Here is a 22694-nt window from a genome sequence, read left to right as displayed (position 1 = left end):
CAGCATCCCCACAATCAAAATTTTGGGCACTTGGTAAAACCAGCATTATTTACCAGGACTGCCATTAGCGATGGCAAAGCAAATGGGAGGAGCAGGGTTTGCTTAACGACCGCATGATTCACTTAACGATGGTGATTTGCTTTAACAACAGTGACGTAGAATTGGACACAATTTGCTTCACTACCGCCTTTCTTAGCCCCAAAAATTCTGGACCTGGTTATGGACATAGGTCGAGGACTAATTAAGTCACAAAGTAGGCCCTCCTTGTTGTTTGGCCGAATTCCTGATGGCCTCTTGGTTGTTGCACGTGCTGCTTCGGCTATATGTCCTCTAATGTTGTCTACCTGGGGATCGAAGCCTTTTGATCTTGTAGCCGAGCTGGTGTGGTTGTGTAGTGTGGTTGTGTAGGCTCCATCAATGCAAAGGATTTGGGTCTGGCAGGCACCAAAGGACACGTGGAAGAGATCCTTCAGTTGAGGTTGTGCTGAGTTAAATTCACACAAGGATGTCCAGAATGATATAAGGACTTCTGCTTTCGTTGAGCAAGGGGTTGGACTAGAAGACCTCCAAGGTCCCAGTTCTTGGGAGGATGTGAAGCCAATCTAATATCTAATGTGATCATTAAAAGTTGCCCCTGACTGCCTGGGGGAGAAATATTGGTCACTCAATGGAGCTGACGAAATGGGAAGAAATTTGGACCAGACAACTGAAATTTTTGATGGCAACCACTTATAAGGAAAATCTGTATAAGATGCTGTACAGATGGCACCTCCCCACTGCTCGACTATCCAAAATGTTTCCTGGACTCTCCCCAAACTGTTGGAAGTGTGGGGAGGTAGGTACCTATTTTCACGTATGGTGGACCTGTCCCAGGGTAATAGAATTCTGGAAACTTATTCAGAGGTGGCTGCTAGAAATCACTGGATATAAATTACAGCTGAAACCGGAATATTACCTATTAAATATCAGGCCAGATAAGATAGGCACGAGTAAATGGTGTTTAATTGTATATATTACAACTGCAGCAAGAATATGTCTCGCCCAAAATTGGAAGGGGAAAGACCTACTGTCAGAAGACTTGATTTTAGGGGAAATTATTGAATATGCAGAAGCCGATAGGCTAACAAAAATTTTGAGAGGTCAAAAAGAATCCGCGTATTTTCAATGTTGGGACCAATGGTATACTTGGCTAAATAATAGAATAAAAAGAGAATAAGGTTAGCGTAGCTCTTACTTTCTATTTGTATATTTGTATTGAAGATAATGTATTGTGTAAGGTTCTCACCGCGATCTATATGCTGTTATATATTTTGTTTGCAAAGAAATAAATAAAAATTTTAAAAAAAAGTTGCCCCTGACTTGGTATCACCTGCTCAGACTGACCCTACCAAACGGCTTTCTATTCTTCAGTCTTGGTGTGAATCTCTTGCAGAGGGGGAATAATCTATCATTTCCCCCCCCCCCCAACTGTTGCGTGCTGTGGTTTGTGTCTTGAAAACAGAAAGCAGGTGCAGGATAGGTGGCTGTGAGAAAACGGACCACCGTGCAACTAGCAAAACAGCCCCCAAAACGTTGCACAGGAAATGTTTTTCAAAGCAACCTCAGCTGAGAAGCCGCATCCTCGTTGCAGACCGGGTTGGGGGGGGCAGGGGACCGGTCCTGTGTAATGTGATTTTTCAGTTATAAATAGAGCCGAGGCAAGGAGCTTACTTTTCATGCCGTCTTAAGTAGATACCAGTCCTTCTCTCTCGGAAAGCTAGCTTTCTTCCTGGATCCTGGAGGGGGGGGGGTGTTGAAGGATCACTCAAAACAAAATGAGCATTTGTGCAGTTTTGAAGACGAGAGTTGTGGAAAAACACAAAACCGAGCACCTTATAGCAGCAAATATTACGGCATCCTTCTTCAGATCGTGGCCAGCAGCTCAAGGCATCGCCTGAAATAGAGAATATATTAGAGAAGAGAAGAGAAAGAAAAGAGAAAATAGAATAGAATAGAATAGAATAGAATAGAATAGAATAGAATAGAATAGAATTTTTTTTTTATTGGCCAAGTGTGATTGGACACAGAAGGAATTTGTCTTGGTGCACACGCTCTCAGTGTATATAAAGGAAATCCATCATTTTGTGACTTAATGCAGCACATTATTCTCCACTTAAGTTTACGTTTGGTCAAGTGGATGTTTTGGCCCAATGCCTTTTCTTTTTTTACACAACTGGCCTTTTAACGCCAACAACACGTGTGAAACTCCGTGTCTCTGGAATGACGGAGAACAGGTCATCTCCCTGACCTTTTATTACATATGCCTCTATCAATTCTATTCAATTCTATTCTACATTCTATTTTCTATTCTATTCTATTCAGTTGTGCCAAAGGTGCTTTTTTCAAAGGGCAACTGGACTTATTTTTTGTTTTTCTCTTTGCAGACATTCCGCTTCCCTCGTTTAACATTTTTATTGAGATATAAGATACAAAATACAAAAGTAAAGTAAGTAAGAAAACGGTGGGGAGGAAGAGGGGGAAGGGAAGTGAGTCTCTGTTGCAACAAAAGAAGTCCTTAACATCAAATCACAATTTTTAGTTTTTTCATCATAATACGAGTAAGCCATTTCTATAAAGATCTATCAACTGAAGACGTTTCGCTTCTTATCCAAGAAGCTTCTTCAGATCGATTTCGGGATTTGTTTGTTTGTTTTTTTGTGCGTTGTGCAGTGTGTAAATTCTGCTTCACAACTTGGGTGTGCTGGATTTGCACAATGGGGTATTGAAACGGAATGTAAAGTCGTGTCCAGGGCTCAGCATTTGGTGGGAATCTCAACTAGCCTTAGTTAACGTTATGATAGGTGGACTTCAACTCCCAGAATTCCCCAGCCAGCCATACTGGCTGGGGAATTCTGGGAATTGAAGTCCACACCTCATAACATCGCTGTGGTTTTGAAATGCTGGCCTAGACTCTCTTGTTAAAACACCATAGGGTTAAGGGAGAATCTTCCTAACATTGAGGACAATTAACCAGTGGAACGACTTGCCACCAGGAGTTGTGGGTGCTTGGTCACTGGAGGTTTTTAAAAAGAGACTGGACAGCCCCTTGTCTGAAATGGTTATAGGTTCTCCTGCTTGAGTAGGGGGCTGGACTAGAAGACCTCCGAGGTCCCTTCCAGCTCATTCATTCTATTCTAAATATATTAATTTAGGCATCAATTAATTTCCGAACGTAGCAATTTTGTTCACTCACAAGAAGAATATTGGGTGAACCCAGACAATACGCTGTGTGAACGAATGCATCGTATAAATCTAGGCCGGGTTTTTGTAGGCCACTGTATAGTGTTGCCAGAAAGCTATGAAGACATTTGAGAAAAAGTCAGTGACTCTCCCCAGTGTGGCTTGAATCAAGTGGAAATGTGACAGGGCATATGCAATCTTTTTTAGTTTTGTGTAGGTGTTGATGCACACCTCTGTCAACATCCTAATGGCCCAAGAGACATAAGATTTCTATTTTGCTCTATTTTTACACACCCCAAAGTTGCTCTGGTGGGTAAATGAGCAGTTCCTAAATATGATACCTAAATATAAGTCTTACACGGAGGAATAATTGGCCCATCAGGAATATCAGTTCTGTGATTGGAGGCCCCAAAGTTTGCATAGCTCACATTACCAGCCAAGTAATTTTTTTTTTTCATAAGTATTTAGGCTTGAAAATGGCTGTTTGTATTTATCTATTTAATATTTCCTCTCTGCCATGTGAACGGGAATCCATCCTAAGGATAAAGCTGGTGTTAAACAGCTGGTGGGCTTTAAAAGAAAAAAGGGAAACCATCACTTCTGCATCCATATAGAATGCAGAATAAGAGAGTTAGAAGGGACCTTGGAGGTCCTCTAGTCCAACCCCCTGCTCAGGCAGGAGACTCTATATCATTTCAGAGAAATGGTTGTCCAATCTCTTCTTAAGAAACTTCCAGTATTGGAGCATTCTCAACTTCTGGAAGGAAGTTGTTGCAGTGGTGAATTGTTCCCACGGTCAGGAAATTTTTCCTTAGTTCTAGGTGGCTTCTCTCCTTGATTAGTTTCCATCCATTGCTTCTTCTCTTGCCCTCAAGTGCTTTGGAGCAAGCTTCATGGCAGCATCCATGGTTTATTTTACTACTACACAAACATGATAGTCCTAACTAGTCCTGGGGTGCCACGGGGCAGGGTTTGTGACACTAGGAGTGACACAAAAACAAAATTCCTGAGATGTTGAGGATGCCATCAACCCAGATAGTTTGGGAACCTCTGTCTTATTAAATATCTCTCTCCCTCTCTCTCTCTCTCTCTCTCTCTCTCTCTCTCTCTCTCTCTCTCTCCCTCCCTCCCTCCCTCCCTCCCTCCCTCCCTTTTTCTTATTTTCTTTCTCTTTCTTTTTTCCTTTTTCTTTCTCTTTCTATCTCTCTTCCTTTTTCTTTCTCTTTTCCTTTTTTCTTTCTTTCTCTTTCTCTTTTTCTTTCTCTTCCTTTTTTCTTTCTCTTTCCTTTTTTTTCCTTATTTTCTCTTTCTCTCCCTTTTTCTTTCTCTCTCCCTCCCTCCATCTTCTCTCTGTCTTTCTTTCTTTCTCTCTCTCCCTTTCTCTTTCTCTCTCTCTCGCTTTTTCTTTTTTCTTTTTCTTTCTTTTTTCCTTTTTCTCTTTCTATCTCGTCCTTTTTCTTTTTCTTTCTCTTTTCCTTTTTTCTTTCTCTTTTCCTTTTTCTTTCTTATTTTCTTTTTCTCTCCCTTCCTTTTTCTTTTTCTCTTTCCCTCTCTTTTCCCCTTCTCTCTCCCTCCCTCTCTCTTTCTCTCTCTCTCTCTCTCTCTCCCTTTTTCTTTTTTTCTTTCTTTCTGTTTTTCTTTTTTCTTTCTCTTTCTGTCTCTCTTCCTTTTTCTTTTTCTTTTTCTTCTTCTTTCTTATTTTCTCTCTCCCTTCCTTTTTTCTCTCTCTCTACCCATCTCTCTCTATCCCTCCCTCTCCATCTTCTCTCCCTCTCTCTCTCTCTTTCTTTCTCTCTCTCCCCCCCCTCTCTTTCTCTCTTTCATGCCGCCTACTGAAGAAGGTGACACTTCATCACTTTCGTACAGGACCCTCTAAGCTAAAACACGTTCAGCTGGTTTGTGATTCAGCGTGTGGCATATACAGTTGCAACGGGCTTCCCTGCGCGTCCCCTTTGCTTCATCAAAAACCTGCCCTCTCCTGCATATATTTACATGCGTATGTTCTATTTTGAGGCCGCGGCCACATAGCGCTTAGCAGCCTGTGACCCCGGAGGAAGGTAAGCATTGCAAAACGAGCTTTCGAGCAGATCACACCAGCGGCTTAGCTTCTCGGAGGGGAATCCAGCCAGGGAGACAGCTGAAACGCTGGCTGCGAAAGGCGCTCGGCCGAGCAGGAAGTCCTTTTCTTCATGCAAAAGGTAAAACCGAGGCAGGGAAGACTGGAGCTGGGCCAGATGTTTAGCAAGCTCGTTTTCCAGAGGTCTTACTTTGGTTTTTTGTTTCTTTTTTTTTTCACCCATTCGATCGATTCCTGCTTTGCGTGTTTCAGGTGGCTAGAAGCGAGGTTTTGCTCTCCCTGGGTGTTTTTTCTCTCCCGTAAATCCTTTGTTCCAGCTTTTCTGTTGGTAGAAGGCAGTTTGGTCTAGTAGTGAAGGCACTCAGGCTAAAAACCAGGAGATGGGGAGTTCTAGTCCCACCTTGGGTAGGAAAGCTGGTTGGGTGACTTTTGGGGCCAATCATCAGGCGCCTGTGAGTTCTAGTCTTCCATTAGGCATGAAAAATGGTTGAATTTTTGGCCAGTCACCAGGCAGCTGTGAATTCTAGTCCTGCCTTAGGTATGAAAGTCAGCTGGGTGACTTTGGGGCCAGTCACTCTCAGCCCAACTCATCTCACAGGGTTGTTGTGGAGACAACAGGCAGAGAGGATGGTGTGTCAGGTACGTTCTCTGCCTTGAGTTATTTATTAAAATGATGAAGGCAGGAGGATAAAAAAAAAATTTTTTTTAAACTAAAATAAGCTTACATTGAACGATGTGCCACATTTGAATGCAAGACGTCTCGGGTTTCAAAGCAATTCTGTCGAGGTGGACTTACAAGAGACTTAAATCTAAAAGCCAAAATGTAAATCCAGTGTGGGTTCTGTATGTAACCTGGAACTGACTCTATGTTCAGGTAATCCTTAATTTATGACCACAATGAAGCCCAACATTTCTCTTGCTAAGGAAGACTGTTGTTAAGTAACTTGTGTCCCCGTTTACAACCTGTCTTGCCGCAAGTTGTTCCGTGCAGCACTGCAGTTGTTTTGGAAACCGTTTCTGGGCTTTATGCTTGAGATACGAGAAAATGAAGCTTTGGGGTTTTCCAGATAGGCTTACGTTATAGAAATGGTTTGTCCCAAAAGAGGCAACTGAACTTTTTGTTTTTCTTTTTTCTTTGAAGACATTTCGCTTCTCATTCAAGAAGCTTCTTCAGCTCTGGCTGGATGGTGGGGGGGATGTCCATAGACTGGATGATGGGTATGGAATCTCCGTAGACATATAGAAATGGTTAATATATATTACTATGTCATTTTTTTTTAAGAGCTGTACGCAGCGAAAATTCATTTTAATGTATGCCGATTGGTGTACATTCAAAGTGACAATAAAGTTAGTCTAAGTCTAAAAACTGAGGCCTTATTCTACCAAGCGTCCAAATTTTGGTTAGGTAACCATGGGGGAATGCTCCTGCCACGGTGGTAATTGTGAAAACCGGTCATTCAGTGCGTTGTAACTTCAAGCAGTCACTAAACAGATGGTTGTAAGTCGAGAACCACCTGTAGAGGCAGTTCTTTGTCCAAAGCTAAAATATTCCTCGCTCTTTTTGACCGCCTCGTCTTACGGTCCAAAGCTTTGTCCTTCAAGGAACATCCTGTGCTGTGCCTCATGGTTTCCTAGGTCAGCCGGCTTCTCACGTGGGTTGTTGGCTAAAGCTTCTTTTTTTATTTTGTTAGCTTTCTGGTCCGCGGACGTCTCTCTCTCTCTCTGTCAGCGTGACACTTTCAGGGTGGAAAAAAAGAGGAAATTGTTCGCTGATGATGCCCGGCACACCCGTCCTTTCTGGAGGAGGGATTTCCCAAATTCTCGTGTTTGCCTCTGGCTTGCCTCCTTAAAGAGTGTCGAAAGCTTTCGGGAGTTAGTTTGCACACGCAGGCATATTCTTGTCCGTCCTGGTGTCACGCACAGACAGGTTTTCGGCTGCAACGAAGAGCGTCTCTCCGGGTATCAAAAGGAAGGTAAAAACCAGAAGGAGGAAGAAGCGTCCTCCCGAGGAAATGACAAAACCAGCTTGGCAGGAAGGGAAGGTGACATCAGAAGTTTTATTAAGAGTAGTCTGTCCGTAATAGTTGTGCTTCTTGGAAGCCCGAGGAATTGCAACCCGTTCTGGTTTTTCGGTTTTTTTAACCAAAACTGGATGGTATTGTGTGGTTTTAGATCTGTCGCGTGGGAATCTCTGGACAAATTCAGGTAAGGCGTGGAGGGGATTTTCCCCTTCTTCCTTGCACATTCTGGCACTTGTTATTCAATCTTTAGCTCTTTAATCTCATACCTGATTTGCCAAGTGAGAATATTGTGCCCAAAATAGCACAAACGGTTTAGAGGGATTTTCTCAACCCTCGGAGATGAAGTTTCTCTCTGGACACTTTCCGGGTCCTTGAAAGTTGATCGTTTCGCTCCTAAATTAGCTGTTCTCTTTACGGGAAGTCATCGACCAACGACTGCGGTTGAGCGCAGAATTTATGTTGCTAAGTGAGAAATCGGGTTAAGTGAGGTTTTTTCCCCCCATTTGAAGACTTTTCTCGACACGCTTAAGTGATTCACTGCAGTTGTTAAATTCGTTCGATCGTTCGCTCGAAAATCTGTTCTCGTTACGTAAGTCAAGGAAGTCCTTGACTTAACAACCGCAGTTGAGCCCAGAATTTAGGTTGCTAAGTGAGCAATTGGTTAAGTGAGTTTTGCCCCCGTTTTGCAACTTTTCTCGACACATTGGTTAAGTGAGTCACTGCAGTTGTTAAATTACTCGCTCGGTTGTTAAGTGATTCAGGATTCCCCATTGAATTTGCTTGTGAGAAGGTCGCAAAAGGGGGTCACACGACCCCAGGACATTGGAACCGTCATAAACATGAACCATTTGTCGAGCATCCGAATGTAAGTCACGTGACCAGGAGCTTGTTGCAACGGTCATAAATGTGAAAAATGGCCATAAGTCCCTTTTTCCAGTCCTGTTGTAACTCCGAACGGTCACTAAACAAACTGTCGTAAGTACTTGTGAGGAAATGTATAGGGCAGTAAAATTTGCATCCAAAATAAAACCCCATAACTATGCTTAGTTGTACAGCTAGTCCTCAACGTACGACCGCAATGGAGCCCAGAAGTTCTGTCTCTAAGCGAGAAATTGGTTAAGCGAGTTTTGCCCTATTTTACAACATTTTTCACCACGTTTCTTAGGTGAATCCCTGCAATAGATAAATTAGCCACCTGGTTGTTAAGCGAATCTGGCTCTCTTTCCCCCCCCCCCCCTTTGTCAGGTTACGATGTCGTCTCAAATAAATTGCATTTCCAAACATTGGTGAACATTCTTCTTGGTGAAGAGTCAAGAAGAGTCTTCTCTTCCTTATGTCAGCACTGGAGTGAATGTAGCTTGGAATGCTGACACTGCCCCCATTGACTTCGCTTGTCCGAAGGTCACTAAAGGAGATCATGGTGGCTGCAATCGTCCAGTTGCCGAGCGTCTGAATTGCAATTACGTGACCATTTGGGATGTTACAATAGTCACAAGTGTTAAAAATGGTCATAAGTCCCTTTTTTCAGTGCCGTTGTAACTTAGAACGGTCACTAAACGAGCAGACCTAGAAATATCAATATCAATACCTCTGCCGGCCAAAGCGGGCCACGGTGCAGGGCGCATTAGGCCCTCCCGTGGCCCGTTTTGGCCAGCAGGAGGCCATGGAGGCCGAAAACGGGCTGTTGGGGGGGCTGCAGGAGGTGTCCATCCCATTTCTCTCCCTGCCCTCCCCCCCCCCACCATGGCCGGCCCACGGAGGAGAACTACGATGCTGATCTGGCCCTTGAAGAAATCCAGTCTGATCTAAAAGGATGCAAATGACCAGCTTTTGTCTGCAAGGAGTATCAATCCTTCTGTTCCTCACCATCCAGTCAGAGCTGAAGAAGCTTCTTGGGATGAGAAGCAAAATGTCTTCAAAAGAAAAAAACCCAAGAAAGTCCAGTTACCTCATGAAAAAAAAGCACCTTGACAGGTAGTCGTCAATTTAACAAGCATTCAATTTAACAACCGGGTGACTTTAGGCCAGTCGCTCTCAGGGCAAGCGACCTCACAGGGTTCTCATGAGGAAAACAAGCAGAGGGGAAGGAATGTTTTTTACGAGATTTTTTAAAGTTCAGGATTAAAAGAAGGAGTTGATTACAGCGTATTATTCGCATGTTGACATGGTTTGCACATCAGTTATGGATGCCTTTCTGTGCAGCCAGTGAACCAGTCGTTCCAGCTTTTCTGTTGGTAGAAGGCAGTTTGGTCTAGTGGTGAAGGCACTCAGGCTAGAAACCAGGAGATGGGGAGTTCTAGTCCCACCTTAGGCAGGAAAGCTGGTTAGGGGCCATTCCTAAGGCGGCTGTGAGTTCTAGTCTTCCCTTACGCATGAAAACTGGTTGAATTTTTGACAATCACTAGGTGACTGTGAATTCTAGTCCCACCTTAGGCAGGAGAGCTGATTAGGGGCCATTCATCCGGCGACTGTGAGTTCTAGTCTTCCCTTAGGCATGAAAACTGGTTGAATTTTTGACCAGTCACTAGGTGACTGTGAATTCTAGTCCCACCTTAGGCAGGAAAGCTGGTTGGGTGACTTTTTGGGCCAATCACCGGGCGACTGTGAATTCTAGTCCTGCCTTAGGTATGAAAGCCAGCTGAGTGTCTATGGGCCAGTCACTTTCAGCCCAACTCATCTCACAGGGTTGTTGTGGAGACAACAGGCAGAGGAAGGAATGTTAGGTATGTTCTCTGCCTTGAGTTACTTATTAAAATAATGAAGGCAGGATGATAAAAAAATAAAATTATACATATATATATATATATATATATAAATATATATATATATATATATATGCCTAAATTGAACGACGTGCCACAAACTTTGAGTGCAAGATGTCTTGGGGCCTGAACCAATTTTGTTGAGGTAGACTTACAAGAAAATTCATTTAGTGATGGTTCAAAGTTCAAAAGTGACCTTTTCCACACAACCGTCACAGCTTTCCCTGTGGTGACAGGATCAAAATTCAGACACTTGGCAACTGGCATGTACTTATGACAGTTGCAGTGTACCCCGGAGCTCACGGGATCTTAACAACCGTGTGACTTGACTTAACTGCAGGGCTTCACTTAAAAGTCGGGGCGAGAAAGGTCATAAAAAGGTCATAACCACTGTCTTGCTTAGCAACATAAATTTGGGGCTGAATTGCTGTTGTAAGTCAAGGACTGCCCGTAGATCAGGAGTGAAATGCTACTGGTTTGGGCCGGTTCGCCCAAACCGGTAGTAAAAAATGCTACTGGTTGCCAAACCGATAGTAAAAAATGCTACTGGTTCGCCGAACCAGTAGTAAAAAATGCTACTGGTTGCCAAACCAACAGTAAAAAAATGCTACTGGTTCGCTGAACCGGTAGTAAAAAATGCTACTGGTTCGCCGAACCGGTAGTTTTAAAAAAAATGTAAAAAAAATGTTCCAACAATCAGCTGAACGACGCGCGATCCTCGGAACGTTTTTTTTTTAATTATTTTTTAAGCATTTTTTACTACCGGTTCGGGCAAATAGGTAGTAAACAAAATGCTTTTAAAAAGTAAAAAAAAAAAAAGGCTCGGACGATTGCGCGGCTCAGCTGTGATCGTCAGGTTTTTTGTTTTTTTTAATTTTTTTACTTTTTTAAAGCATTTTTTACTACCTATTTGCCCGAACCGGTAAAAAATGCTTTTAAAAAGTTTTTTTTAAAAAAGGTTCCCAAGATCGCGTGCCACAGCTGATTCCCCCCCCCCCCCCCGCCGTTCTACTTACCTTCCCAAGCTTTCTTTTGGCGCCCGCACAGCACGCTTGGCAAGCAGCGCGAATGCATGGCCAGCAAACCGGTTCAGATTTCACCACTGCCATAGATGGTGGGAAAAGCTTGGTTTGCAATCAAGAAGCAAAACAATTCTGGCGAATTCACCTGTTTCCTACAGTGCTTTGGGGCATGTTGGGTTGGGTAGTGCGTTACCTCCCACTTTGGGGCACATATTTCTGCACATAACTGCCTAATTTTCTGGAGCTGAGGTCAGGGTGGAGAGAGAAATATTTTGGCACTGAGCGGACAACCTGTTTCTCCGTTCTCACCTTTCCCCCGGTCAACTTAAGGAGCCTGCTGACCTCTCTCTTTGGGGGAAAAGAGAGGCTCTCCAAAAACGGACTTGGAAATGAAAAAGTAGCATTTGTTAATATGACAGGGGGTCCTCGACTTACGGCCTCAATTGAGCCCGAAATGTTTGTGGCTAAGGGAGACAGACATTGGTTAAGTGAATTTTGCTCCGTTTTACGCACTTTCTCGCCACAGGGACTAAGTGAATTATTGCAGTGGTTCGGTTAGTCACATGGTTGTTAAGTGAATCTGGCTTCCCTGTTGACTTGGCTTGTCAGAAGGTTGCAAAAAGGGGACCTCATGACCCGGGGACATTACAGCGGTCATAAGTATGAGTCAGTTCCCAAGGGTCTGAATTTGGATCAGTGTCCATGGGATTGCTGAAACAGTCATAAGTTTGAAAAATGGTCTCAAGTCACCTCTTTCAGTGACGTTGTAACCTTGAACAGTCACCAAATGAGCTGTTGTAAGTTGAGGACTACCTGCAATAGGAGGAAACTGAAGGGAAGAAAGGAGACGTGAGGGGAGAGAGAGAGAGAAGAAATGGAGGGGGAAGGAGAGGAGGGGAGAAATAGGGATGAAGGAAGGAGAGGTGAGGAGAGTGAGAAGGAACAGAGAGGGGGAAGGAAGATGTGAGAAGAGGGGAGAGGGAGGGAGGGAGGAAACGAGAGGAGGAAGGAGAGGAGGGAGAAACGGATAAAGGAAGGAGACATGAGGGGAGAGAGAGAGAAGGAACAGAGGGGGAAGGAAGGAAGATGTAAGAAGAGGGGAGAGACGGAGGGAGGGAGAAAGGAAACGAGAAAAGGAAGGAGAGGAGGGAAGAAACAGGGATGAAGGAAGGAGATGTGAGGGGAGACAGAAGGAACAGAGAGGAAGAAAGAAGGAAGATGTGAGAAGAGGAGGGGAGAGACAGGGAAGAAGGAAGGAAACAAGAGAAGGAAGGAGAGGAGGGGAGAAACAGGGATGAAGGAAGGAAGGAAAGAGATGTGAGGAGAGAGAGAAGGAACAGAGGGGAAAGGAAGGAAGGAAGATGTGAGAAGAGAGGGGAGAGACGATGAAAGAAGGAAGGAAACGAGAGAAGGAAGGAGAGGAGGGAAGAAACGGATAAAGGAAGGAGACGTGAGGGGAGAGAGGGAAGGAACAGAGAGGAAGAAGGAAGGAAGGAAGATATGAGAAGAGAGGAGGGGAGACACAGGGAGGGAGGAAGGAATGAAATGAGAGAGAAGGAAGGAGAGGAGAGGAGAAACAGGGATGAAGAAAGGAAGGACACATGAGAGAGAGAGAGAGAAGGAACAGAGGAAGTGGGAGGGAGGAAGGAAGGAAGCCGGTCACAGCTAAATTTGGGGTTCCACCAAGTTTAGGCCAAACAACCAAAAGTTCAAAGTAGCGTTGATAAATCCTTGAATTCCCGTAATGAGCCTTGGGACGCTGTTAAGCGTATTACAGAGTTCGTGCTCCGTTCCCGTTTGGCCCGCCTCGTGCCCTGGTTTCAGAACAGGTGAGAAGAGACTTATAACACAGGATTAAATCATGTATGCAGGGTTTATCAGTAGTGGTGGAAATGGCTTTGTGTCTACAGACTGAGATTTGTCCACTTCCTCTGTAATGTTTCCTTCCTGGCTAGGCACCTCACTGAAAAATATATCCTCGATTTAACAGCCACCGTTTATTTTATTTTTTTTAATTTATTTGTCAAACAAAAATTACACATTCTAACGGTTTAGCCCGTTCCGTCTCCTGAAGGCATGGATTTCCAACGTTGGCAACCTCATCAGTGCACTGCAAGTAAATAACCAGACTCAGAAATCTCCCAAAACGCCATAATTCAACCCTGAGCTCAATATATATTGTGTTCTATTCCTCAATAATCTGCATATCTGCTTCTGTTCCTTCTATTGTTGATGTTCCCCAAAGCTCTGGGATATTTTTCTAGAGTACCTTTTTAACATAGATTCAGTAGGGCTTTGGAAGCTTCTCTCTTTTGCAAAGATCTGCATCGTATTTGGGTTAGGCAGTATTTTTTTTCCCTTCTCCTTAAGACCAGAATGTCCAACCTTGGCAACTTTAAGACCTGTGAACTTCAACTCCCAGAATTCCCCAGCCAGCATGGAGTTGAAGTCCACGAGTCTTAAAGTTGCCAAGGTTGGACATCCTTGCCTTTAAGAGATGGGTTAAGCAATTCAGTCTTGATGATCTTTTAGTCTGGTGCCCACTAGTGTTGGCTCTGAATTGTGGAAATTTTAACTCCACAGAGCAGGGTGGATTTGATTTAAATCACAATTTAAATCATGATTTAAATCACTAGTAAAAAGGCTTGATTTAAATCAGCTCGATTTAAATCATAATTTTTAAAGAGCAGCTGTCATCTCTGCTACTCCTTTGACCCGCTGTTGACTCACCGATAGTCCCAATATTGCAGAATATACAGCCTCATACTACATAATTAAGCTCCATTTCATGTTGAATAAACTAAATTATGTATCTTAAATAGAAAACTATCTTACGATAGATTTTTACCCCAAAAGTTTTTTATTAAAATAAATCCGATTTAAATCAAAAAAATCCGATTTTTTTGATTTTTTTTAAAAAATCATTGATTTTTATCCACCCTGCCACAGAGTATTTCCCAACAGGTTGCAGAAGGCTAGTATAGACAGAGGTTAATACGTACATATCCACTCTGCATCAGCAAAGCTTTCATATCATCTCAAGTTCCCATGCCATGTTTTGTTTTTCCTATCTCATATCTTTGCAAGGGTGTACAGAATTTTGAGAGACGCAAGTAGATTTGTGTCTCGCCTAAAGCAGAATCTTGCTTGCAGATTTGAGAATCCAGTTGAAATTGGCTTTTCTCGCCTCCAGACAGGTGGAGGGGAACAGGAATAACTGGATGAAAGGGACCTTGGAGGTCTTCTAGTCCAGCCCCCTGCTCAAACAGGAAACCCTATACCATTCCAGACAAGTGACTCTCCAGTCTCTTCTTAAAAATCTCTTCATGATGGAGCTTCTGGTGGCAAGCTGTTCCACTGGTTAATTGTCCTCTCTGTTAGGAAGTTTCTCCTTCGTTCCAGGTTGCTTTCTCTCCTTGATTAGCTTCCATCCACTGCTCCTTGTCCTGCCTTCAGACAGAGAAATAACAACCTTAGCCAGGGTGGATTTGATTTAAATTGAGTCGATTTAAATCACGATTTAAATCATGATTTAAATCACTAGTAAAAAGACTTGATTTAAATCAGCTCGATTTAAATCATAATTTTTAAAGAGCAGCTGTCATCTCTGCTACTCCTTTGACCCGCTGTTGACTCACCGATAGTCCCAGTGTTGCAGAATATACAGCCTCCTGCTACATAACTAAGCTCCATTTCATGCTGAATAAACTAAATTATTTACGTATCTTAAATAGAAAACTATCTTACGATAGATTTTTACCCCAAAAGTTTTTTATTAAAATAAATTCAATAAAAATCAAAAAAAAAATCTGATTTAAATAAAAAAATCCGATTTAAATCAAAAAATCCGATTTTTTAATTTTTTTTTTAAAAAATCATTGATTTTTATCCACCCTGACCTTAGCTCAGTGGTGGGTTTCAAAAAATTTTTACTACCAGTTCTGTGGGTGAGGTGCGGCTTGGTGGGCGTGGCAGGGGAAGGATACTGTAAAATCTCCATTCCCTCCCCATTCCAGGGGGGAGGGAATGCAAAATCCCCATTTCCTCCGATCAGCTGGGACTCAGGAGGCAGAGAATAGATGGGGGGCAGGGCCAGTCAGAGGTGGCATTTACCCGTTCTCCGAACTACTCAAAATTTCTGCTACCGGTTCTCCAGAACTGGTCAGAACCTGCCGAAACCCACCTCTGCCTTAGCTCTGTTCCTGGTTTACCTCTACAACTGCATTAACACTTTTGGCTGAAACTCTTATTTCAGATTTGCTGGAGATATGGGAGTACCGCAGCCTTTCTGTAATTAAGGGTCCTTGGTGCTTTCTGAGCTTGCTTGTTTTCTTACAGACGTTCCCTTACCCAACTCGGTAACATCATCAGTGCTAGTAAGGAGTACTGTTTGCTGTCAGATTTATATTCTGGTGTCTTGGCTGTTTCTTGGCTGAAAATTGCTTACTTGCTAGTTGGTCTTTTTGTAATTCTTTGCAGAGCAGGTGCTGGTAATTTTCCAGCACTTAAAAGCAGGGTGAATTTGATTTAAATCAAGTCGATTTAAATCATGATTTAAATCACTAGTAAAAAGGTTTGATTTAAATCAACTCGATTTAAATCCTAATTTTTAAAGAGCAACTGTCATCTCTGCTACTCCTTTGACCCGCTGTTGACTCACCGATAGTCCCAGTGTTGCAGAATATACAGAATATACTTGTGCTACCTAACTAAGCTCCATTTCATACTGAATAAACTAAGTTATTTATGTATCTTAAATAGAAAACTATCTTACGATAGATTTTTACCCCAGAAGTTTTTTATTAAAATAAATTCGATAAAAATCAAAAAAATCCGATTTAAATTTTAAAAAATCCGATTTTTTTGATTTTTTTAAAAAAATCATTGATTTTTATCCACCCTGCTTAAAAGTCAACATCTGGCAGTCTTGAATCTGTGGCTGAGTTGCGCATTCCAGCTGTGAAGACCGGTTAACTAGCTATCTGAAAAGAAAGCCCCTGAGGTCTTAATAAAATGGGCTGATTTGATCTTCTGATGTTCCTCCGAGATCTGGCCTGCTCTAGCGCTCATTCACACAACCAAATTAAAGAGGACCAAAATCGCCAGGCTTTCCAAAATGGTCAACTTAACCGTCAGTCATGTTTCTAGTCCCTTTGGACCCCTTCGGTTCCAAAATCATTGACCCATTCCTTGAGTTACCTTGGTTTTGGGGTGAGCCTTGATGGGTTAGAGGGAGGGTGCCCCTTTCCCTGTTGTCTGTTAGGACCTCATGTGTTCCAGTGGGGTGGGGTGGGGGTTAGACTAGATGACCTACAAGGTCCCTTCCAACTCTGTTCTTAATCTGTTAATGCTGACTGCTGGCTGCCTGCCATTTGGCAGTTCGAATCTCAGCAGGCTCAAGGTTGACTCAGCCTTCCATCTTTCCGAGGTGGGTCAAAGGAGGACCCAAAATTGTTGGGGGCAGTAGGCTGACTCTGTAAACGCTTAGAGAGGGGCTGTAAAGCAGTATGTAAATCTTAAGTGCTATTGCTATTTTTTGACACACAGATCCTAAATGCATACGATTGCCTGATTCCGCTACGTTTTGCAACCTTTGGGCGCAATCCTAGTGCTGACCGGAATGTCTCTTTTTGTCCTTCCAGATCGTCCTGCATGCTGATCGCCTGTGGATTTATGGAGGGGGCTGGGCGCACTTTTGAGCACTGCCACGCACAGCATCCCTCCCGTTGAACGAGGACAGTGTCCTGGCCAAACCTGGCCTCCTAGAGCCCCTTGGGCTTCACCATTCAGAGAGCCCGTGGATGGCTGTTGAGGTCCGCGGAAAGCTTCTACCGGCAGTTTCTCCATCCTGAGCTGCCCCGGGCTCCTCTCGCTGCCCCCAAATATTTCACATATCCAGATGGGGTAACGTGAAAGCCCAAGAGATAACATCAGCGTGTTCGCTGAATGCTGAGGCCTTTGTGAGGAGGAGGAAGAGGAGGAGGAGAAGAAGGGAAGTTGGGTGGCACTGAAGGACGACTACTTAAAATTGCACACTACGGATTTTTTTTTTTAAAAAAAAAGGAAAACAAAAACAAAAGTATTACTCAGTCTCAAGCACAGGGTCCCTTTTTTTAAAATTTGAGGATTTTAGAGAATCCAGCTTTATCCTATTTGCACAACATTTGTGTTGATTGTGAGGGGAAGGAGAGTCTGGTCAAGCTCTCGTCACTTGGTACTGTTTTTGGCTTTGCGAATCGTTTTTTTCTCGAGAGACCACCTTGGTTTGTCTCCACCATGGCGCGCATGAACAGGCCTGCCCCTGTGGAAGTGTGCTACAAGAATATGAGGTTCCTGATAACCCACAACCCGACGAATGCCACACTGAACACTTTCATTGAGGTAAGACACCGATGAGAGAGCGCCTCTCACTGCTGGATGTAAATAAAAGTCATAGAGATTCTTGGACTTGTGAAATTTCAGGATAAACCAGGTTCTGGCCTGGTTTACAGACCATCAGAACATCCCAACATTGTAGGCTTATTGTACAGGTAGTCCTCGACGTACGACCACAGTTGAGCCCAAAATTTACATAGTTAAGTGAGGATTTGTTGAGTTTTGCACCCATTTTATGACATTTCTGGCCACCGTTGTTGAGTGAATCACTGCGGTGGATAAGTTAGTGACCTGGTTGTTAAGTGAATCTGTTTTCCCCGTTGACTTTGCTTATCAGAAGGTTGCAAAGAAAAGGATGACATTTCATTCATTTTCATTTCATTTTCATTTTATTAGATTTATATACCGCCCTGCTCCCGAAGGACTCAGGGCGGTGAACAGCCAAAGAGATAAAACATACAGACTACAAAATTTAAAAGACAATATAAAACCCAATTTAATAGTTTGCCCCGGAACAGATTAAAACACCCTTAAAGTTTAAAACAGATTTAAAATTTACAATTAAAAAGGGAGGTTAGGCCAGGCCAGCCTGTTGAAATAAAAAGGTCTTGAGGGCACGGCGGAAGGTGCGTAAATCCGGGATCCTCCGTATCTCCAGGGGGAGCTCATTCCAGATAGCAGGATAGACATGATTGCGGGACGCAAGTATGAACCGATCGTCAAGCCTCTGAATTTTTATCACAGAACTGTGAGGGTGCTGCAAATGTGGTGACTAGGGAAAAAAGGTCGTAAGTCACATTTTTCCAGTGCCGTTGTAACTTTGGTCATTAAATGAACTATCATAAGTCAAGGACAACCTGCAGTCTGGAAAGAGTGCAGAGAAGAGCAACAAAGATGATTGGGGGACTGGAGGCTATAATATTTGAAGAACGGTTGCAGGAATTGGGTATGTCTAGTTTAATGAAAAGAAGGACTAGGGGAGACATGATAGCAGTGTTCTGATATCTCAGGGGTTGCCCCAAAGAAGAGGGAGTCAAGCTATTCTCCAAAGCCCCTGAAGGCAGGACAAGAAGCAATGGATGGAAACTAATCAAGGAGAGAAGCAACTTGGAATTAAGGAGAAATTTCCTGACAGTGAGAACAATTAACCAGTGGAACAACTTGCCTCCAGAAGTTGTGAATGCTCCAACACTGGAAGTTTTTAAAAAGAGATTGGACAACCATTTTTCTGAAGCTGTGTAGGGTTTCCTGCCTAGGCAGGGGGTTGGACTAGAAGACCTCCAAGGTCCCTTCCAACTCTGATGATGTTCTATGTGGGTGTCGGAAGTCTGTATCCCTGAAGTAGATAATAGCCAACCTTCTCAAGGCTCACCAAGAAAACACATCTGTGAATCCTGAAGAATCAAATTGTTTTGTATGCTCCATACCTTTAGTTTAAAAAAAATAAATAAATAAACAACAATTTGTCCGAGAAAGTCTTCTGTCTTCCAGCCCTATGATTCTAAGAAAATTGTCTCCCAACGATCTTCGCTTCCACTGATCCTTTTGATGGAGATTATCTCATTATCTAAAAGTGACGCTTGCACGTAGACGGGGCTACAGCTATAACTCTTCTGGCATTGATCACCTTGTGGTACCTTCTCCATCTTGGAAACCATTTTCAAGATGGAACACCTAAACAGGCAACCAGAGAGAGTTGTCCAAGGCGAGATAGTCCTTCACTCACGACCATAATGGAACCCAACATTTCTGTGGTTAAGTGAGTTTTACCCCTTCTTTCTTGACCCAGTGGTTAAGCGATCACCGCCATTGTTAGTAACACAGTTGCCAGTTGAATCTGGTTTCCCGTTTTGCGACTTTCTGGCTTCGCTTGTCACATGGCCCCGGGACACTGCAACCGTCATAAGTCCATGCCAGTTGCCAAGCCTCTGAATTTTGATTACACCACCCCAGCAAGGAATGCTGCAAAGGTCCTAAGCGCGAGAAAGAGCCGCAAGTCGCTTTTTTTTCCCCCTTGGCTGTTGTATCTTGGAACGGTCACTAAGCGACGGTTGTAAGTCAAGGACCGCCTGTATGTTCAAGAAAGGCTCCTGGTTTGAGAAGGTTTACATGGGGCCCACTTGAGATCCCAGAGCCGTTTCAAAGCAACTCTATTTTGGAAAACAGTTGCAGAGTTTTTCTCCCGGCTGAACTGAGCTTGTTCGGACAGGTTTAGGTGTGCAGCGCGATTACCTGGACCAGGTGGGTTGGTGGTTTCTTCCTCTCCTTTTTCAAGTGCTTTACAGAGATTTCACACAATAGCTTTCATCAACCTTCCATACTTTACAGATGAACAGAGTTGGAAGGGACCTTGTAGGTCATCTAGTCCAACCCCCCGTCCAAGCAGGAGACCCTACACCATTTCTGACAAATGGCAGTCCAGTCTCTTCTTCAAAGCTTCCAGGGATGAAGCTCCCACAACTTCTGAAGGCAACTTCTGTTCCATGGGTTGATTGTTCTCACTGTCAGGAAATTTCTCCTGATTTCTAGGTTGAATCTCTCCTTGGTCAGTTTCCATCCGTTATTCCTTGTCTGGCCTTCAGGTGCCTTGGAAAACAGCTTGACCCCCCCCCCTCCTCTCTGTGGCAGCCCCTCAAGTATTGGAAGACTGCTATCATGTCTCCCCTGGTCCTTCTCTTCTCTAGACCAGCCATGCCCAGTTTCTGCAACCATTCTTCATATGTTTTAGCCTCCAGTCCCCCTAATCATCCTGGTTGCTCTTCTCTGCACTCTTTCTAGAGTCTCAACATCTGATTTTTAGTGTGGTGACCAAAACTGGATGCAGTACTCTGGGTGTGGCCTTACTAAGGCTTTGTAGAGTGGTATTAGTTACCTCCCTTGATCTTGATTGTATCCCTCTCTTAATGCATTTTAGGATTGCATTGGCTTTTTTGGCTGCCGCTGCACACTGCTGGCTCATATTTAGCTGGCTGTCCACTAAGACTCCAAAATCCCTTTCACAGTCTCTGCTATTAGTTTCCCCCAGTCTACATGTGTACTTTGGGTTTTTCTTACCTAAGTGTAAGACTTTGCTTTTCTCTACATTGAATTTCTTTTTGTTAGATAGGGCCCAGGGTTCGAGTCTGCCAAGATCTTAGCCCAAACTATGCCTTCTCCTTCGTGTGGGATGTTTTTTTTTTTTTTTTTTTGGCATTTTCCCACCCATCTGGTCTTCCTTTTTAGCGTGCGCATAACGCCTAGATATGTAAGAGGTTTGTTGTTTTCTTATGCTGTGATACCTGGCTCTCGGCCAAGGTGCGCTGTTTATAGCCGTACCTTCCCCTGCCTTCCCTCCAATGAGGCTGTGTTGTCCACAGAGGTTGCTCTAGGTTACAACTCACCAAAATTTGTTGCATACCGGCGGGGATTAAAAATAAATGCCCTTGTTTACTCTTGAATCAGCAAGAGATGGATGGGCTGGGATAGATTTTCACTTGAAAAAGATTTGTTTCGATCCGCCCGTACGGAGAGTCCTCCACTTAATGGCCGCAACCGAGCCCGAAATTGGAAAGCGAGGCAGCTGTGAAGTGCATTTTGTCCCGTTTTATGACCTCTCTTGATACCGTTGTTAAGCAAATCAGTGCAGCTATTAAGTTTATTATTTATATTTTTAGATAGATAGATAGATAGATAGATAGATAGATAGATAGATAGATAGATAGATAGATAGATGATAGATATAGAGAGAAATGAGAGACAGAGATACTGTAGATAGATAGATAGATAGATAGATAGATAGATAGATAGATAGATGATAGATAGATAGATAGATAGATAGATAGATAGATAGATAGATAGATAGATAGAGATAGATGATAAATAGATATATAAAGAGGAGAGAGAGCGATGATAGATAGATAGATAGATATGATAGATAGATAGATAGATAGATAGATAGATAGATAGATAGATAGATATAGATATAGAGAGAGATGGTAGATAGATAGATGATAGATAGATATAGAGATGATAGAGAGACAGAGAGATACTGTAGTAGAAAGATGATAGATAGATAGATGATAGATAGATAGATAGATAGATAGATAGATAGATAGATATAGAGAGAGATGATAGATAGAGATAGATAGATAGAGAGAGAGAGAGATATAGAGAGATTATAGAGAGAGAGAGATGATAGAGAGACAGAGACAGAGATACTGTAGTAGAAAGATGATAGATAGATAGATGATAGATAGAAATAGATGATAGAGAGAGATAGAAAGAGAGATACTGTAGATAGATAGATATAGAGAGAGATGATAGATAGATAGATAGATAGATAGATAGATAGATAGATAGATGATAGATAGAAATAGATGATAGAGAGAGATAGAAAGAGAGATACTGTAGATAGATAGATATAGAGAGAGATGATAGATAGATAGATAGATAGATAGATAGATAGATAGATAGATAGGATAGATAGGATAGATAGGATAGATAGAGACAGACAGACAGACAGATGAGACAGAGAGAGATGATTGATTGATTGATTGATTGATTGACCTATGGGCCATAGGCTATAAGTTCAAACACATATTACCAATAAAATTCTAAAGAAACAATTTAAAATGAGAGGAGGGTAGCTCTTCAGTTAGTCACACGGTTGTTAAGTGAATCTGGCTTCCCCATTGACTCTGCTTGTCAGGAGGTCGCAAAAAGGGCATCCGTGACACTGCAACCGTCATAAATATGAGTCTGTTGCCCCGTAATCATGGGGATGTTACACCGATCCTAAGTCACTTTTTCTTTTTCCAGTGCCGTCGTAATTTCAAAACAGTCACTTAAGTGAACGGTTGTCAGTTGAGATCTATCTGTATTGGAGGTTTCTGTATTGGCGTGCTTTTCATCCCACCCAGGTAGTCCTCGACTTACAACAGTTCATTTAGTGACCGTTCAAAGTTACAACGGTACTGGGGAAAGCGACTTGGGATCGTTTTCCACACTTACGACCGTTGCAGCATCCCCGTGGTCACATGATCAAAAATCAGACGCTTGTCAATTGACTCGTATTTATGACGGTCACACCATCCCACGGGGGGGGGGCGTGACGCCCTTGTGCGACCTTCTGACAAGCAAAGCCCGTGGGGACGCCAGAGTCACTTAACAACCGTGTTACTGACTTAACGACTGCAGTGGTTCACTTAATAACGGTGGCAAGAAAGGGGATAAAATGGGA

The 22694-nt window shown here is 43.0% G+C and overlaps 1 protein-coding gene across 4 annotated transcripts in view; it reads left to right on the top strand.

The window, feature by feature from the left end:
* PTP4A3 (protein tyrosine phosphatase 4A3) overlaps positions 1–22694 on the top strand; it is a 93265-nt gene that overhangs the window by 59586 nt on the left and 10985 nt on the right. For 2 of the 4 annotated variants that reach the window (XM_060681801.2, XM_087890950.1), the window contains one exon: positions 16744–17482. In XM_060681801.2, coding sequence (XP_060537784.1) covers positions 17378–17482 — 105 coding nt within the window. In that variant the 5' untranslated portion in view covers positions 16744–17377. Of the gene's footprint in view, positions 1–5275; positions 5418–7205; positions 7502–16743; positions 17483–22694 lie in introns of those variants that run through there. The other 2 variants (XM_034419917.3, XM_034419918.3) reach the window with 2 other exon arrangements.

This window comes from Pantherophis guttatus, chromosome 3, assembly GCF_059756535.1.
Source record: "Pantherophis guttatus breed Tessera chromosome 3, ASM5975653v1, whole genome shotgun sequence".
Lineage (NCBI taxonomy): Eukaryota > Metazoa > Chordata > Lepidosauria > Squamata > Colubridae > Pantherophis > Pantherophis guttatus.
Note: the sequence above shows the minus strand (reverse complement) of the source record. Positions and strands in the feature narration are given on the sequence as shown.